This window comes from Moschus berezovskii, chromosome 10, assembly GCF_049115385.1.
Source record: "Moschus berezovskii isolate FMDL1 chromosome 10, NW_MosBer_1.0, whole genome shotgun sequence".
NCBI lineage: Eukaryota > Metazoa > Chordata > Mammalia > Artiodactyla > Moschidae > Moschus > Moschus berezovskii.
In genome coordinates this window covers 87071713-87091559 of record NC_142469.1, presented here as the reverse complement: position 1 = coordinate 87091559, position 19847 = coordinate 87071713, and the positions used below count along the sequence as shown (strand labels likewise).

Sequence of the window (19847 nt, the reverse complement as noted above, 5' to 3'; positions counted from 1 at the left end):
AAAACACATGGATTCAATTTAATTTTTTTTTACACCCAAATCACTAAGAAACAAAGATCCTAAGGAATCTTTACGTATGCAACTGATGTTTTAATCCTTTAGAATAGAACACAGAGGCTCAAATAAAACTAGAACAATTACATTAATCTAATTCTATCCTTGTTTATTCAGTATTTGTTACGATGTAAGCTAAAGACTAATCTGAAATGGGCAATATTCAATTTAAGAGACACTTAATGTTTCCCTTATATTTGTTTTAAAATTATGTGAAAACATAGAGAAAACATCCATGAGCACATCATCTATTTCAATTTGTGTATTCTAAGCTATTTTATGTAAGCATATTATTATAAGTCTGGGCCACAGAAAAGTGGTATTTTTACAAGTCCCAAGTTGCTGATTTGGCCCCAAATCAGCAATTTCATGTAGCTCCACCTGGCCTGCCTTAGTTTCTCAACATTTTAATGCAGAAGTATTTCTGTATTGTCAAGTGGTCTTCATATATTTATAGTTTGCCTGCATTTATCAAAAAATGTATCACTTGTGCTTTGGATGCCAGCCCCTTTTAACTCTTCAAGGAATTTGCTTTTGCATTTTTACCTTCTTTTGGCTGCCTCAATTTCTACCTCTCTTCCTCCAAACTTGGTTATTCCCATTACTCACAAGTGTATCCTAGTAACTCTCTTTTAAATAATCAAAGAATTTCTCCATTAGCCCCCAATCTTCTTCCAGCTTCTACTTCTTCATTCCCTTTCTCAATAAAACATCCAATGACTAACTTGTGCTGTCTCTACTTTTTCTCATTTCTTTTCTTCTCAACCTGCTCTAAAGAGGTGACTATCCACATCTCTGAGGCCACTGTCCACATCTCTCAGGCGTCTGTCCACATCTCTGAGGCCACTAAAACTGCTCCTGTAGATCACAGGAGCTCCCCTACTGTTAACTCAGCTTTCTTTCCCATTTTACTAGCCCTCTCAACAGTATTCAAAACAATTGCTCACTCTCTCACTCTTGAAATACATCCTCTCTTTTTTAAAGAATTTTTTCCCACATAAACCACTTTTTCTCGGAGAAGGCAATGGCAAGCCACTCCAGTACTCTTGCCTAGAAAATCCCATGGATGGAGGAGCCTGGTAGGCTGCAGTCTGTGGGGTCACTAAGGGTCGGACACGACTAAGCGACTTCACTTTCACTTTTCACTTTCACACATTGGAGAAGGAAATGGCAACCCACTCCAGTGTTCTTGCCTGGAGAATCCCAGGGACGGGGGAGCCTGGCGGGCTTCCATCTGTGGGATCACACAGAGTCGGACATGGCTGAAGTGACTTAGCAGTAAACCACTTTTTCTAGTCTTCATTGAATTTTGTTAGAACATCGCTTCTGTTCTGTGATTTGGTTTTATGGCTGAGAGGAATGTGGGGTTTTAGCTCCCTGACCAAGGATCGAACACATACTCCCTACATTGGAAGGTGGTCTTATCCACTGGACTGCTAGGGAAGCCCCTTGAAACACATTCTTGATACCATTTTCTCTCTGGTGGGGCTGGGTTAGTCACTAAGTCATGTCCGACTCTGAGACCCCATGGACTGGAGTCCTCCAAACTCCTCTGTCCATGGGATTTCCCAGGCAGGAATACCAGAGTGGGTTGCCATATCCTTCTCCAGGAAATCTTCCTGACCCAGGGATCGAACCCACATCTCCTGCATTGCAAGCGGATTCTTTACTGCTGAGCCACCATCCCTGATGTTCAAAATAGAAGTGCTCTTCATCATTACCCTCAAACAAACATATTAAACTCATTTCAGCGCAATAATTTGATGGCTCTTCCTTCAAACCTTTCCGTAACAGGATCTTAATCTGCCATTCAGGTCTCAGATCAAACTCCTCAAAGAGGCCATCATCGACTGTTTCCTTTTATTTTTTATGTCTTAGCCTCTGCTCACACCCTTGCACACACCTATTTTTGTTCTGGCACTGATCAGTACCTGATATTATTGTATTCCTTATGTATTCATTTATCTCTTTGCTTGATTATCCCTTGCTAGTAAATAATAAGCTCCAAGAAAACAGGGATGCTTGTCTACCTAATGCTGTACTAGCCATTCCCCAAATAATGCCAGGAACTAAGCAGGACCTCCATAAATGCTTTGTTGAATGAATAAATATAACCATGATTAATCACTCACCTATTTTACATGAGATAATTTAATATATACACATACATGTGAATGTCTTAAACGTGTTTGGGTGTAGGGGCTTAAAAACAGGAGTTAAAAGAACAAAGTTAAGGAGTGACAGGAATACAGTGAAAATATATTTAAGGCAAAAGTTTCTGAAAGGTATGCAAATTAGTTGCCAAGTAATGCCTTAATAATATACCATATTAAGTAGATTATCTACATAAGTGAGGGTATTTTAGAGAGTGCAAGGGCTTAAACTGAACCTGGAGAAAACTTTGGGTAGGAAGTTAAGGGAAGTTTCCAAAAGAACTAAGCACTGCTAAGCAGGAGGCACTCTGTTTTAGGAGCAGGAAATTCCAAGGGGATGATCATTGCTTTCATGGAGCACAGGGTCTAGCATGGAACACCATAAAAGTGAAAATGACAAAAGTACCTTTAATGGACATTAAGACCCATTCATTCTTTTCGAGTATGGAGTATTCATCAAGAAAACTGTACATTACACTGTAGCCTGTGTAACTGGAAAACTGGGCGAGTATTTAAAGTACTCTTATTTTACACGTACAGATAAATTTTCAAATGAGATCTAGGGCTGTGTTTTTACGTTTTATCTTCCAATATCTTAACTGAAAGTGGTAACAGTTTTACTCCAGAATAAATGACATTATTAAGAACAGAAGGGAATGTGCTGGATGTCTGCAGGTTAGACCCTAAATGCAGTGAGATGACTGTGGCTGATTCTTCTCCTCTGGGCTTGGCTCGTTTGGTCATCACTGAGTGGCAGACACTTACTTAGGAGGTGTTCCACCAATTCCTATTGAACCCAGGTCTCCTGCATTGCAGGCAGATTCTTTACTAGCTGAGCCACAAGGGAAGCCCGAGAATATTGGAATGGGTAGCTTCTCCAGTGTAGCTTCCTGACCCAGGAATCAAACCAGGGTCTTCTGCATTGCAGGTGAATTCTTTACCAGCTGAGCTACTAGGGAAGCCCTTATTATTGTTACCATATCTTTTTATACATATTTATAGAAATAAAACATTATTGTGTTATTTATTAATGATACTTTATTAGTAATAAAATAATTAATGATGAAAATATAAGCTAGTGACACAATTACTTGTCTAAGATGATACCAGACAGGATAGGGAAGTTCTAATTTTAAAAGAAAGCTCTACTAAATATGAATCAAATTTCAGTCTTTCAGAAAATAAACACACACATGCACACACACACACCCTTCCTGAAGGTCCCCGTGCTATTGACAAGGAGGGAAGCTGGGTTGGGGAGGAAGAACTAGAGACAAGAAACCCGCTTACAGCCTGGCCTGACCTGGAGCTCAGACAAGACAAGTCTCAGAGTAGGGGAAAGATTTTCCTCCACATTCAAAACTGCACAGAATCAGGACCTGGCAGGTAGAGCTATCTTCCCAGGAAGCACAGAACAGGCACTGGGTTTGGACCTCATCTTTACATTCTGATTAAATCTGATTGGGCTTCCCTGGTACCTCAGTCAGTAAAGAAACTGCACGTAATGCAGGAAACCCAGGTTCGATCCCTGGGACAGAAAGATCCCCTTAAGAAGGAAATAGCAACCACTCCAGTATTCTTGCCCGGGAAATCCCATGGACAGAGGAGCTTGGCAGTCCATGGGCTCACAAAGAGTCAGGCATGACTGAGTGACTAACAGTTTGGACCTCATCTTCACACTCTGACTAAATCTGATTGCCTTTTAAAGCCTTCCTACACCAACAACCCCCAAGTCCCTAACCTGCTTGCTAACACAGAAAATCCCTTTAATTAGCACGCATGCTTTGTAATACGGGTATACACAATATAGATTGGTTTCCCTTTGAGAATCTTTCATGTGTTGAAGAGGTGGCGGCAGTTTCCTAGTACAGGGAGCAGAATGCATGGAAGCTTGAGGTTAGGTCAGCACAGGTTACAGGTGAAGGAGTCAGAGGTGGAGAGGGAGCTCTATGACTTGGGTTGAATCTATTTTTGTGCACTGGGGCAGGATTTGCAGAATTTGTTGTTGGAGGTATTTTTGTCTGAGAGCTGAAAATATAGCTAACCATGTGTTTCTTAAACAACTGTTTAACAAAATCACTTATCAGAGCTGGAAAACTCTAATTGAGGACTTTGGTTCTTAGGCATTAATCCTGGCCTTACTCATGCTTGGGATTCACACTGAGCAAATGACTTTTAGTAGACAGCAGAAAGTGAAATTTGCTAGATGATGTTTCCCTTAACACTCAGTTTTTATAAATGTCATATATATTGGAGAAAAAACTTCAGGGCATACATCTGGTGTTTTGAGGATACTGGGAAAGACCCAGTTCTGGATTTGCTTCCCAGATAGTAAGGGCTTCCCTGGTAGCTCAGATGGTAAAGAGTCTGTCTGTAATGCTGGAGACCTGGGTTCTATTCCTGGGTCAGGAAGATCCCCTGGAGAAGGAAATGGCAACCCACTCCAGTATTCTTGTCTGGAAAACTCCATGAATGGAGGAGTCTGGCGGGCTACAGCCCTTGGGGTCACAAAGAATCGGACACCACTGAATGACTACCATATTAAGATGTGAATTATTTTGAGGTTCTGAGGCTGACCACAGTCATACAGAAGGAGGTTAAGGCTAAGAAAACTGACTTAATAAAACAATTTTTAAAATGATGCAGTGCTACTCTATATCATAATTATATAGCATTACATGACACTGCTTATTTTTAAGCAAACCTGAAAATACACGTCTCCTGCATTGGCAGGTGGGTTCTTTACTACTAGCACCACCTGGGAAGCCAAGTTTAAGAGACATGTATACAAATTAAATTCAAAATCTGATACTTCTCTAAAACTTTGTAATAGAAGTCATTTACATGCTCCGCTTCCCACTATGAATTGTGATGCTATGGGACAAAAGCAGATAATAGACATGAGAAATTAGAATTCTTTGGGATAAATATATTTTAAAATTTCCAAGGTATCATGCAGATTCTTCAGCCATGAGATAGATTTCCATGTTAAAATCAGAATGGGACTCTCATAGCAGGTTATTTGACTATTTGTAGCAACTAGCCCTTTTCACATGTATTTAAATCAGTCTGGCAATAAATATTATCCCAAGATTATTTTAGGACAAAATATCCTGCTTAAGAGTTCAGCCGTGGGAAATGTGGAAGGTAGCCACATCTGGAAGCATGCACATGCGGTATGGAAAGAAATTCTGAACACTGCAGGCGGGAGGAGTAGAAATGAAGCAGGAGCGCCAAGGGCACTTGGAGGCCAAAGTGAGAAAACAGAGGGCTAGTCCCTCTTCAGTCTTCAGGGGTTTTTTTTTTTTTCCATCTACTTGCGGATCTTGGTGCCAGGAGCAGAACTCAAAATCACAAAATTTTATAGAGTTTTCCTTTGGCATCCAAAAGAATCTGTTTGACTTCTCATCTCCATCTCTGTTCTTTCTATCATGTTTTCCCTTTGAGAATCTTTATATCAACCCACATGCCTCAAAGAGGCTCTTCATACCACCTGGAAAAATACGCTTTTCTAATTTTCTGGAAAGGGCTTTAAGCTGCAACTGGGGACCGGAATAATTGACTCTTACTCCTCCCAGTGCCTTTCAGCTTTATTTAACTGATCAGGGAGTAGGAAACACTGCCCATAAACGTTGGATACTAACACGAGTGAAAAGATAGAATTCAGAGTTATAAAGTCTCTGCTTCATCTTGACAGGCTGTGCGAGTTTTATGACAACCCTTTTGGGGTGAATTTGAGTCTGGAAAACCACCACTCTGATTAATCCAAGCCAGTTCCTTTGCAATAGTTTCTTCAGCTTGATAACTGCCTTGATTCTTTATCATACCCATAACAACCCAGATATTATGTTCAGTTCAGTTCAGTTCAGTCGCTCAGTTGTGTCCGACTCTTTGCGACCCCATGAATCACAGCACGCCAGGCCTCCCTGTCCATCATACTGCTACTGCTACTGCTGCTGCTAAGTCGCTTCAGTCGTGTCCGACTCTGTGCGACCCCATAGACGGCAGCCCACCAGGCTCCGCCATCCCTGGGATTCTCCATGCAAGAACACTGGAGTGGGTTGCCATTTCCTTCTCCAATGTGTGAAAGTGAAAAGTGAAAGTGAAGTCGCTCAGCCTTGTCCAACTAGTAGCGACCCCATGGACTGTGGCCCACCAGGCTCCTCTGTCCATGGGATTTTCTAGGCAAGAGTACTGGAGTGGCTTGCCATTGCCTTGTCCATCATAGGGCAAGATAAAAAGTAAAACTTTCTTTAAATGAACAGATTCTTAACCAGTTCTATACCTGTTCATCCCTGTCTTCCTTGCACCTCCATTTTTCACTAACCAGAGGTATCCGCTCACTTTAAAAAATAATTTTGATCAACACATGAATAGATGATGTAATTTCTCAATCAGTTTCTCTGCAATCACCCTCTGTGGTTTTTTTTTGTCTTTTAACTTTACTGAGGCTTTCAATGGCTAAGTCAAAGATCTCTTGGTAAATGTCACATTGCACTTGAAACTATGTGGGCTATTTTCAAACATGTTTTGATACTGATTTCTAACATAATCCCACAGTGATAAGAGAACAGACTCTGTATGAAATTTTTGCACCTTGTTTTATGTCCCTGGATATGTTCCAGTGTTTCCTGGTGTATAGTCTATGGGAAGTTAAATAGAATTTGTATCCTGCTGTTGTGTGAAAATTCTATAAATTATCTTAACTATGTTGAATTGGCCTACAGTGCTTTCAAGGTCTACTATATCCTTCTACTTTTATGCATATTCATTCTATAAATTTTTGAGTTTGATACTGAAACTCCAACTAAAAATCTTAATTCATCTACTTTAAAAAACAATTGTAATACATAGTGAAACTATATGTAACTTTGTTCTGCATTTTCCAGAAAGTGAAAGTGAAACTTGCTCAGTCGTGTCCAACTCTTTGCCACCCCATGGACTATACAGTCCATGGTATTCTCCAGGCCAGAATACTGGAGTGGGTAGCCTTTCTCTTCTCCAGGGGATCTTCCCAACCCAGGGATCGAACCCAGGTCTCCCACATTGCAGGCGTATTCTTTACCAATTGAGCCACCCCAAGTCTCTTGTAAATGTGTTATCATACTTTCATAATTTAAAAAATAAAAAAGAAAGAAAAAATTGCTTTTTCGAGTAAGGGTGTTATAAGTATGTGGGTCCTGGTAGGAAGGAATATGCAATGAATTCCACCTCGTCAAGACCTCCTGAAGAACCACACCATGGGCCAAAGCTGGCTCAAAAAACACAGTAAAGGGACATCCAAGGGGGTGCTCTCAATGTCTAAACATGGAGTTAGAAACATTTGGAGAGATCTCATCAGGTAGCAGGCTTGGGTTTTGATATCTAGTTCTTTCACCTGCCTTAGAACACATTCAATTAGAAAGTCTGAAGAAAAAAAAATCCCTTTTCTAAAGTGTTGACTTTATAACCATTATATATAGATTATATGGGCTTGTGTTTAATCTCGGTCTCTATAAGCACTACTTAACTACTTATTTGGGGGAAAAAGATATCCTTAGCCTCAATATTTTGGCTAGAAATTAGGTGTCCACATAGAATTCATCCTCTTCTGTTGATTTTAGCAAAAACAGGTGACTTTCTGGGGCAAATATAAAATAAGTAGCTAAAGGGATCTTTTCAGATCTTTAGCCTGATTATCAAAAGTGTTTAAAAAAAAAAAACAAAAAACTGCCCAGGAACAGTTTCCCTTGGCCTTGAAAACAAATGCCATACAGTAAAATTTAGGAAAGCACGTTTTGAATTCTTTTACTGGCCTAAAAACTCACTTTCAATAAGTCTAGTGAAGGAAAACAAACACCTTAAGTGCTCATTTCCTAAGCATTTCTTTACCAACTAAGGTCCATTAGCAATTCCAGCAGGCTCGTCATCAATATATTCTGATAAACTACCTAGATAGAAAATATCCAGAAACACAGTGGAAAAAAGATTATGGATATAGGTGACTTCAGGCATATGGGACAGAATCAATCAATAATTAATCAAACCACATGTCTGGGTCAAAAAGGACACACATTCCAGATAACTGATCTTCGACAAAAATGGTCTAGATAACATCTCAGCTTCCCACCAAGCCTGATCCAACAACAGCTCCTGTGTTCCGCTGTCACACAGATGCAGCCAGCTGGCTGCAGGACTGGGGAACCTCTAGAGTTTATGACTCCCTTTGGGAACCTCTTGAATCCTCCTTTCATTCGACAAGGTGCCCTTTAAAAAATTACTTCTCTACACACAATATGCTCTGCCAAAAGATGAGTAATTTATTTCCCTGCAGTGTGTAATGTCTTGGCCAACGTGATGCCGTTTCAGATGTGAATGGGTTTAAAGGTGGTACATCTCTTTGGCACCAATCTGCCATGTGTGTTGTCCATGCAATTATGACCCAGCTTAACTTTCAGGAGGTTTCTACTCAATAATTTTACTTAATTTTCTGAGTTTGCCAACAGGATTAAAATATATTTTAATTTTATTTTAAAATGATAACTACGTTTCTATAAATGATTTTTGCTAGAAAAGGGTAAATTTCCACTTCTTCATTAGATGCACATTTACTAAGTTTCTTTAAATAGACATATTCACTTCCTAGAAACTTTGAAATAAAAAATTTAAAAGGCAGTAATTTGTTTTATTTTTTTACTCATGCTTTCTCACCTAATGTGCTTTTCTATGCTCACATATGCTATGTTATAAATATTACACTGTAGGAGTCAAACTGATCTTGGGAAAGTCATGAACTCTTATAAGCCTGTTTCTTTATCTATAAAATGGGGAGAATATCCTCTTTCTTGGGTACCTATTTTTCATGTCTGCTGCAAGAATTACACATCAGATCACAGATGTTATGTGAAAGTGCTTTGTAAAACATAGCTCACTATGCAAATATAAGTTATTTCTGTTGCTCTGGGTATTTTAATGTTACCCAACTAATTAATGGCAAACGTGATCTCTGAATAGATTGATGATACCCTTCTGTGTTTGACATGGTAGCTTCTATTTACAGAACCATATGCTGCACGGTACACAAACAGAAGATAGACCGATTATGCCTGAGACTATTAATCAATATTGTTTCATATGCATGGAAAAGGAAAATTGATGATTAAGTTCTCAGTATGGGGGTACGTTTTAAATCCTGTTAAACGTGTCAGGAGAGTTAAACTTCCCTACGTACTGGAGAAGCCTAATCTAATGTTGATGTTCAGTCACTGTCATGTTTGACTCTTTGTGACCTCATGGACTACAGCATGCCATGCACCCCTGTCTCCCATAGTTTGCTCAAACTCATGTCCATTGAGTTGGTGATGCTATCTGACCATCGCATACTCTGCCACCCTCTTCTCCTTTTGCCTTCAATCTTTCCCAGCATCAGGGTCTTTTCCAATGAGTTGACTCTTTGCATCAGGTGGCCAAAGACTGGAACTTCAGCTTCAGCATCAGCCCTTCCAATGAATATTCAGGACTGATTTCCTTTAGGATTGTTTGGTTTGATGCCTGTGCAGCCCAAAGGACTCTTAAGAGTCTTCCACACACAATTAGAAAGCATCAATTCTTTGGCGCTCAGCCTTCTTTACGGTCCAACTCTTACATCCATTCATGACTACCAGAAAAACCATAGCTTTGACTATATAGACCTTTGTCAGCAAAATGATGTCTTTGCTTTTTAATATGCTATTTAGGCTTATCATAGCTTTCCTTCCAAGGAGCAAGCATCTTTTAATCTCATGCGTGCAGTCACTGTCTACAGTGATTTTGGAGCCCAAGAAAAGAAAATCTGTCACTGTTTCCACTCTTTCCCCTTCTATTTGCCATGAAGTGATGGGACAGGATGGAACTGGATCTGTTTTTCCAATGTTGAGTTTTAAGCCAGCTTTTTCACTTAGTGTCAAATATTTTGTCCGGTAATGAAAAAATATACAGTCTGAGATACTATTTATCATTTGTATAAAAAGCAGCAATGTGCACAGGCTGTATCTCAAAGCAATAACTCAATCTTGCAAGTACATCAATATCACCAAAGGATATATTATAGATGCCCAAGAGGACTCTGGCCAAGATCCTCTCAGAAACCAGAGAATTGCCTTTTACTTCTTTAGGATGAATTGCCTTATACTTCTTGACATATAGGCTAATGTTCTCAGGCATATGAATTATGATATATTTTTGTCAAACATCTGTTCTCTTTTGAATAGCAATTTGTATACTATATGATTTTCCCAAGTTGTATTCTTTAGAATAAATTAAAATGTCTAATAAAATGCTTTGCCACTGTCACCCTAAGAAAGCAGCAAAGATAGAAAAAAGAGTTAGAAACATAATTGTGCCATGTTAAGAGAAGGTATATTTATCTATTCATCTTAGAATAAAAAATGCAATGAAATAATTAGTATATAACTTAAATGAAGTAGGTAAGATAAACAGAACAAAGCAATATACGGTGGAAAAGCAGGAAATAGTAAACCTGGTTTCAACCTGGATTCAAGCAACTTCATTTGCTTATTCAAGTAGGTAGAGCTGCACAGATTATAGTAAGTTTATGATATCTGGCTAACATGATTTTTTGCAACTAAATTGTGCAATTATAAATATATCTTAAAAGTTCATAAAAAATAAAGATATGTATTGAAAATAAAAATAAAACATCTAAAATAAAAATATACATATAAAGCTTTAATACATAAGTTACACAAATATGAGTACTGGCATAATTATACATGTATATGTCTTTGTATACACACATATACACACATGTATTTCTAAGAATCCTGAAAGAGAAAATGGATTTTTAACATCTTTGAACCAAATTTTTAAAGACATACACAAAAATGAAATGAAATCCGCTAGCAAAGGCCACTCCTCTGATAACACGTGACCTGACATCACTGCTCAAACACATCTTGGGTCCTCCCTGGCAGACCTCACCTCTGTAACACTCAAGAGTGACTTGTGATCTTGCTGATTTTAAGATGTTCAACTATAAGCTGAATCTGAGAAAATTAAAATTTACGTTGGCATAATTTTAAGCTTCAGAATGTTACATTACATTGTTAATCTTTGGCCATTTGCTAATTCTTGCAATTCCAGGCTTCAAACAACTACAATATTGTATTAACAGGAAGCTTTCTTATCCTAATCAGTGCAGAAAAGTAATAATTTAATGACCAAACCAATGCTAAGTGTTTTTTAATCCATTCTCCACATTATGTCCTGCTTCACCTTTACAAAATGTGTATCTGATCATATCAGTTCACAGGCCTCAAACCTTCCAAGAACTTCTAAATGCTCTTACACAGATCAAAATACAGAGCCTTTACCTTCCTTCTGTTATCACACCCACTGCTTTGTCACTCTCCTGCTCTTTCTTGCTTCTCAGGTTATATGATCTTTCTTTTAATGCCTTGAGTGTATGCTATAATCAGCAATTACAGCAAGTTTTTGCACAAGAAATGCCCTCTATCTGAAATAGTTTTTACCCGACTCCTACCCCTACCTCTCATCTAGTTAATTCCTATTGATCCTTCAGCTTTCAGTTTAGGCATCATGTCTTCTGTCACGTCCTTTCAACACCACCATGTATATTGTACATGGTGACATATTTGATTAACATTAGTCTCTCCTAGGGCTTCCCTTGTGGCTCAGCTGGTAAAGAATCCACCTGCAATGCAGGAGATCTGGGTTCAATTTCTGGGTTGGGAAGATCCCCTGGAGAAGAGAAAGGCTACACACTCAGTATTTAGTCTCTCTTACTACAATATATGCTCCATGAGACATGGGGGCAAGTTTTATTTTTGGGGGGGTTTGAATAAAGAATTTCAGAAAGAAGTCGACACAACATAGTTTGCCTAAGTTCAACCTGAGTTCATTATGTATTCATGGAATTTTTTCTTTAAACTGTCTGAAGTCCACATGGTTCTTTTAATAAATCATATACTTTTAATAACCATCAAGCCTCTCACAGAAGGTTCCAAAAATGACGCAAATAAAAACCATTAAATGACTTTCCATAGTGTCTGAAGAAGCTGCTGTACAAGTCTGGCCAGTAAGGAATTGTTAGATTCATGTGCTCTGTATCATTGCCTTTTAATTTAAATTTTCTTTTTAGAAGGTGTTTTTAATATCATTGAATGTGCAGAAATCTGTTCTGAATTTATATAATTTAAAATCAGCCTTAAAAGTCAGTGATTTATGAAGAACACTGACTCGATGATGGTTTACAACATTTTTCCCTCCTGAGAGGAGACCTATGCTGGGAAAAATAAAACATCCCAAGTCTCATTAATGGAAACAGAGCTGAACAGACAACTGTAACTGTTGCAGATTACTGAAACTGCCAGGAAATTCTAAAAGCAAAAACAAGGTTGGGCTGGCAGATTAATGTGCCTTTCATGTACAATCCTGAAATATAAAACCATGGAATTTTCTAATGTTAATGGATATTTCTGTCAATATTTGTCTAGGCACTTTTATGTTGTATATTATAGAAGAGATTAAACAGAGGAAAACTCACTTTACAAAGTTGGATCCCAGTGCAGATGTACTCATATGCTACCTATTCAGTTTCCAACTTTTGGAGGTGCACTTGAGGCTTATTATTTTATTTCCTAAAGATAATGAGCTCACAAAGTTCCTCTGTCAAAGGAGAATGAATCTGAATAAAATTTGCTCAACTAATTAATTCATATTTATGCCGGAGGAGTGTCAGATTGAATTTAGGCCATCCCCCAAGCTCCTGCCTTCTTCATCGAACAATGCAGTGATTGATTTATCAAGTAATTATTGTGCACCTTTTAAGTGACAGGTTTTTAAAACAAGAGCTCATGAACTAGTTGGAAACTGAGGAAGATAAGCAAAACAGATACAAAGGATACAAAGCAGTAAAAACTCTTCTGTAGGTAAATACAGACTTTTCTTAGAACACAACTGCTGGGAGCATTTGCTCAGGCATCTCACCTGCGAGAAGCACAGACCTGATTTCCACACTTTCCATCCCAGCTCAGATTCATTCAGCTTTAGTCAGCTATTCCTTCCCCACAAAACCTTCAAGTGCATGACCAGTAGCTTTAGGTAAGCCAGTAGTAATGCCCTGCTCTAAAAGATGCCAAACTTTGTCACCTCATTCCTACCGGTCTGTGGACTTCATAGTGCTTCCAACATTAGGGAGTTTTAACAACAATACAGGATATATCAATGTCTTACAGAATGTTGCTGAATTTTGAAAAAAACACTTCATATTCACTTAGGTTCAAAACTAAATTCATCCTAAAAGGGAATCTTCCTAATAGTGTTGGTGGGAATGTAAGTTTCTACAGACATTATGGAGAACAGTATGGATGTTCCTCAGAAAACTAACAAACAGAATTACCATATGACCTAGCAACCCCACTCCTGGGCATATACTTAGACAAAACTATAATTTAAAAAGATACATGCACCCTATGTTCATAGCAATACTATACACAGTAGCCAAAACAATCTGAATGTCTATACACAGAAGATGTGGTACATATGTACAATGGACTACTACTCAGCCACAAGAAAGAATGAAATAACGCTATTTGCTGCAAGATGGATGCAACTAGAGATTATCATACTAAGTGAAGTCAGAAAGAGAAAGACAAACACCACACGATATCACTTACATGTGAATTTAAAATATGGCACAAACGACACTGTCTATAAAACAGCAGACTCACAGACACAGAGATGAGACTTCTGGTTGCCAGTGGGGAGAGGGGAGGCGGGGGGAGAGGGGAGGGGGAGGGAGAGGGATGGACTGGAAGTTTGGGGTTAATAGATTCAAACTATTACATTTATAATGGATAAGCAACAAGGTCATACTGCATAGCACAGGGAACTACATCCAATCTCTTGGGACAAACTATAATGGAAAAGAATATATTTTTAAAAAGATTGTACATATGTGTATAACGAGTCACTTTGCTGTATAGCAGAGATCGGCACAACATTGTAAATCAACTATACTTTAATAAAAATGGTTGAAAAAGTTAAATTCACTCTAGAGTACACTAGGTTGTGTGTTATGGACTTAGAAGGATTACAGGAAACTCCTTGAAAGAAACCTTGTATTTCTAAACAGAACAAGCCATTTATTAGATTGTTGAGTTGACTGCCATAACTTAGGGGAAAAAAAAATTAGCATTTCTGAACTAGATTGTTGGTATTTATATTTAGAGCCAAGGAATCAAAGTGAATTTCTCTGACCCTGACAGAGTCTAAAGATTTTTCTGGCCAAGAATGCTACACCCACATGGTTCCATGAAGAGCAGCAACACTCAGCAAAACTGTGAAGAAGGCACAAAGCATCTGTGCCTCCCTTTCCCTTCCCGTCGGACACCTCTCATATTGACTCATGAACAAGATATATTTACCAAAGCACCTACTATCTTCCAGGCATAGTTTTAGGTGCTTGGTATATAAAACGCTGAAAACAAATAAACTAACATTCAACCTCTTTACTTCATTCAAGGCCATTTTCATGAGCACCCACTCTGTGCCTGGAACTGTGGTCAGCACTAAGAATAGTGACTTAGAAATGGAGCATGGTGTCTGTTCAAAAGTGAAGCTGTCTGCACATACGTTCAAATATGAAAGAGAAAATGGCGCAGGTACCATTTATCTTGGGCTTCTCAGGTGGCATTAGAGGTAAAGAACCCACCTGCTAATGCAGGAGATATAAGAAACATGGGTTCCATGCCTGGATGGGGAAGATCCCCAGATGAGGGCATGGCAACCCACTTCAGTATTCTTCCTTGGAGAATCTCATGGACAGGGCAGCCCGCTGGGCTATAGTCCATAGGGTTTCAAAGAGTCAGACACAACTGAAGCGACTTAGTAGGCACGCAGCAATTATCTTACCTTGTAACGAGTTGAAGATGGAGAAGAGGTACAAGAAGGGAACATTCAAAGGTCCCCAGGCAAAGAAAGCAAACCCCCACGTCATGCCCAGGAGAAACGTCAGGCTAACCACGCTACGCAGGTTCCGGAGAACCTCCTCACGCAGCGTCCGGCTGCTCCTCTTGCCGTTCCTCCCACAGATCTGCACCATCACCACAATGAACATGGCCACGTTCAAGAAGAACATGAGTCCGAAATACCCGGCGCAGGTCACGTAAAACACGACAGGATCCTGTATCCAACAGCTTAAAGGAGACGAGACAGAAAGAATGAGATTAATTATCACGCCCTGCTTACCTAAGAGGCTTACTTTGGGATTCTGCATACTTTACAGGTGGGCCTTCCTCAAATACCCCTCAAATGCCTTTAGGAAGTCACTTCATTTGGGGGACCTCAGTTTCTTCCTCGATGTTTACATAAGTTTTTGTTTTTGCTTTCTTTTGAATAGTCATTATCTTAATACCTAGTTATTTAAGTCAACAATTAAGAAAACAAGGTAGCCTCTTAAACTCTGACTTGGTGTGAAGAAATTATTGTTTGGCTCACCCTAAACCACATCTATCCCCTTTCTCTTATGGGCCTCCACTCCAGAGGATGGGAAACTTTCTCTATTTCCTCTGTTATTTAAATGGTGGCCATGTGGACATTCTGGAGAAAGAAATGGCAACCCACTCCAGTATGCTTGCCTGGAGAAACCCATGGATAGAGGAGCCTGGGGGCTACTACAGTCTATGAGATCACAAACAGCCAGACACCACTGAGTGACTGAGCATATGTGGACATTGTTCTGCAAAACGATATGGTAGCAGAGTCCACTAAGGGATTTTGAGAGAGGTATTCCTGACAGACTCACTGGCAAAGCCCTTATTTCTTACTTCTGCTTTGAACATGAATGCAAGCTATGTGGCTGTAGTCATCATCTTCTATCCAGGAAAGGAAGACCAAGAGAGCAATAGGATTGCTGGTCCTAACATTTTCAGCCACAAAATTAATGTTAATTGTTGCCGTCTTCCAAGTTTCTTATTATGTGAAAAGAGTACTACTTACTTATTTAAGACATACATAATTGTGGATTCCATTATTAGGAACAAAATAATTTCTATTAATATAATTGGTCTAATTGAGGCACAACCTTATTGTATAACTCTGTTATTCTTATGCTGAAACTTCTAATGCACAAATAAAAAGCTTACATCATAACATCCTTGTAAGATGAGGAAAGATACACTTGCTATTCAGAATGATATATATCTGAAAATAGATGAAAGCAATTTTAAAGGGTACTAAAAGTAAAATTAAAATACTGCAATTTGCAGATGCCCCAGTATCTAATTAATACTATGCAAATTCTTAGGTATCAAAAATATCTAGATGAAATATTTAAGACAATTAATCTTCAAATTCTAAAGCATATGGTCATCATTTTGGTAGGTTATATCTACCATGGTATAACACGACCGTCCCAAAGGCAAAAGCTGTCTTGAACATTTTTGAGGCCTATAACCTAACAAGATTCCTGGCATATAGTAAATTCTCAAATAATGAGAGCTGTCGATGGCACAATAGCTTACTGAATCATACTTTAAAGGCCTATAAAAGCTGACTCACATACTTTTTAAATTCCCTTATTTAGAACTTATGCACTGACTTGTACCTTTAATATAGCTTATTTTAAAGGTCCCCCAAATGATACGGCTTGCCTCTGGAGCTAATATTTCTTTCTATATGAAAGTCCCCCTAGAATCTGAAATTCCTGGCATGGATCATCTATTTCCCACGAGCTCTCTTCGGGGGCTTTTGAATGTTACTTTGGAAACATAAAAGGGAAGACCAGGAGGAAAGGAACAGAACTGGATACTGACTGGATATAAAAGTAATATCCATCCATGAAATGAGCACAGAAACGTGGCATCACAGGCAGGAATAAGCTCTTCATTCACCAATTCAGTCAACCCACAAATAATACTGAGTACTTACTATGTGCTACATAAATACAAGAAAACTAACTGTCAAAACTGAACAGTTTAAAAATCTTAGCCTCAATAATCTCACAGTCTGAAGGGAATTTTTCAAATTATTCAGGATCCATTCTCTCCACTTTCACACATAATCATATTGTTACTGAATCCCTCACTGTCTGATGCTGCTTCTTAACTCTCTGGAAGATGCATGTGGTTTAATGAGGTGGAAGTATTAGGAAACCTCCTCGAAAAGACAGGATCTTCTACATCTAGAAGAGAGAATCTTAGGCTTCTTTTGAACTCCAGATGAGAAGAGCACGACATTCATACAAGTAGCTCACACAGTTCAGGGCTTTCAACTGAATTCATGTATGGTATAGCAGAGCAAGGACATGCAAATACAACTTAACCTTCCAAAATAAGAAGCTCACTATTGGCATGAAAACTCATACTAAACTTCAGGAAACAAAGCATATAATACTCATCACAAATAAATTCCCAACAAACTTTTGTTACTTACAATTCATCACCTTGTTCTTTTCCATAACTCTCTTTTCCATAGACTTCATTTTGCTTTCTGCTTGCTAGAACAATGGACACAACTAAGGCAGGCACACCTGTTATAACAAAACCATGACAGAAACAACTTTTCTGAAGCATCTGAAATTGCTTTATAAGACTGAAAATGGCAAGGGGAAAAAAAGAAAGTAAACAGTCCATATTATAAAATCATATTTCTTAAAACTGGCAGCTTGGTTGAAAACAACAATAAAATCCCTTTTCTAGTATGAAACATCCAACTGTAATTGGAAACAATCTAAATCTTAAGTATTCTGTTTGCTTGCTGATACCCACTAGAGTATAAGGACCTGCCCTATACTGAACATAGCACCAGAAAATGTAGTTTCATGAATGACACCTGTTAGACTGACCGACTTCAGGTTGGAAAGTTAACTGCAGCTTCATTCTACACCTTTCCATAGAAAGAAACATCTTCAGAATAAGTTGAGGGGAAACAATGGGGGCAGAAAGTCTTTACAGTCATCTCTTTTCTCTCATGAGAATCTATATAGATTTGCATGTATATTTCAGTAGGGAAATGCTACCCCACCCGAATTCCTTGAACGGTGCCTTCACTACCTCCTAAGGAGGTATTGAACACCTTGCAAATGTCTCATTTCCCCCCTGCCATCTGAAAAAGAGATTTGTGATAAAGCTTGAAAATGCCTGCCCCAATAGAGAACCCAGATAAAAGAAGGAGCCTGACTGTAAGACTGTAAACAGGCTAATATAGCCATCCGTGTCTGGCTGAGGAATTATGGTAAGAAGTTCAAAGTAAGAATTCTGTCAGTATTCTGGTTGCACTCACAAAAATAACCTCTTCTCTCAGGTTTCCAAGACATGGGCATGTGTCTAGGGGCAAGAATAGTTAAGAGTCTGAGCTGGCCTTTCTATTTTGAAATATAATGGAAATCCACCACTGTCTGCCAGCTGCTTCTTCAGACTTGGGTGGGCTGGCTCTGGACACAGGAAATAAGTTGGTGGTGACTCAAGAGCTAAGGTTTTTTTTTTTCCCCCTTTAATCGTGACTTTTGTGAGGACTGTGGAACAGTTTTAAAAACACCCCTGCCTTCAGTTATATATATCAAACGCATATCATTCACAATCTTGAAGTTTCTTTTAGCAGTCCTATTCTTTCAAAATAGGATTTTCCTATGAGAACCTAGTGATTTCCAGGACAGGAAAAAAAAAAAAAAAATGCAGGAGGCTTACCCCAGCCAACGATGCAGAATTTCAGGATGTACCGGCGAATGTAAGTGTTAAATACTTTCACCAGAGCAATGTACATGTGAATTGCTTCTAGTCCCATCCAGGTAAAGGTAGCTAGAAGGAAGAAGTGCAGGAGGGCTGCGATGGCCGTGCAAAGTCCATCCACGTGAAATGAGGTGATCCATCCGTCCAGGAGGAAGATGAGATTCAGGAACAGCAGGGCTGTGCTGAGGTTCATCAAGATTTTGGAGGGATAATCCCTTCGTAATTTTCTTTAAAAGAAAAAGGAGGAGCAATAGAAAGATATATGAGAATGATATTGTAAATAAATCTTTTAAGCACAGGCAATTAATTCACATATTATACAACTCTGCAATAACCTAGATAGCACCATCTTTATGACGCGGTTCCACTGGGAGGAGGGCCAAAGATACAGGAGTACCAAGCAAATTATAAAGATTTTTTAAAAAATACTAATCTTATTTCAAAACTGTTTCCAAATATTCTAATTGGTTACAACAGGTTGATTTTTTTTTAATCCAGGAAAAATTCTAGATTTATTAGAAAAAATATTTTTGTTAAAAACCAATTTCTCTAAAATTTGTTGAAATTTCTTAATTTCTAATGAGGTCAGGGTCCTTTTTTTAAAAAGACTTCCTGTTTCAAACCAATTATATAAGATTTATTTTGCTTTCATCTTTTTTCAAATTTTCATCTTGTATTTTCACAAAAATGTTTTCATCTTTTACCATAAAAAGCAATTCGTACAATTGTTATTTACTTAAATACTAATCATCTGTAACAGGCTTAAATACATTTTATCAATAAATGTATTAACTATAGAAATATAGAAACTATAAATGTATTATAGTATTATAAATGTATTTATAAATGTATATAGTACCATAAATGTATTTATAGTACTATAAATGTATTAACTATAGAAATATAGTAACTA

General features: G+C 38.4%; 1 protein-coding gene across 7 annotated transcripts in view; it reads right to left on the bottom strand.

Moving 5' to 3' along the window:
* ADGRG6 (adhesion G protein-coupled receptor G6) overlaps window positions 1-19847 on the bottom strand; it is a 152206-nt gene that overhangs the window by 10385 nt on the left and 121974 nt on the right. For all 7 annotated transcript variants that reach the window (XM_055433561.2, XM_055433567.2, XM_055433562.2 and 4 more), the window contains 3 exons: window positions 18893-19161; window positions 17640-17736; window positions 15120-15403 (listed from right to left, as the gene is read on the bottom strand). In XM_055433561.2, coding sequence (XP_055289536.2) covers window positions 15120-15403; window positions 17640-17736; window positions 18893-19161 — 650 coding nt within the window. The remainder of the gene's footprint in view (window positions 1-15119; window positions 15404-17639; window positions 17737-18892; window positions 19162-19847) is intronic.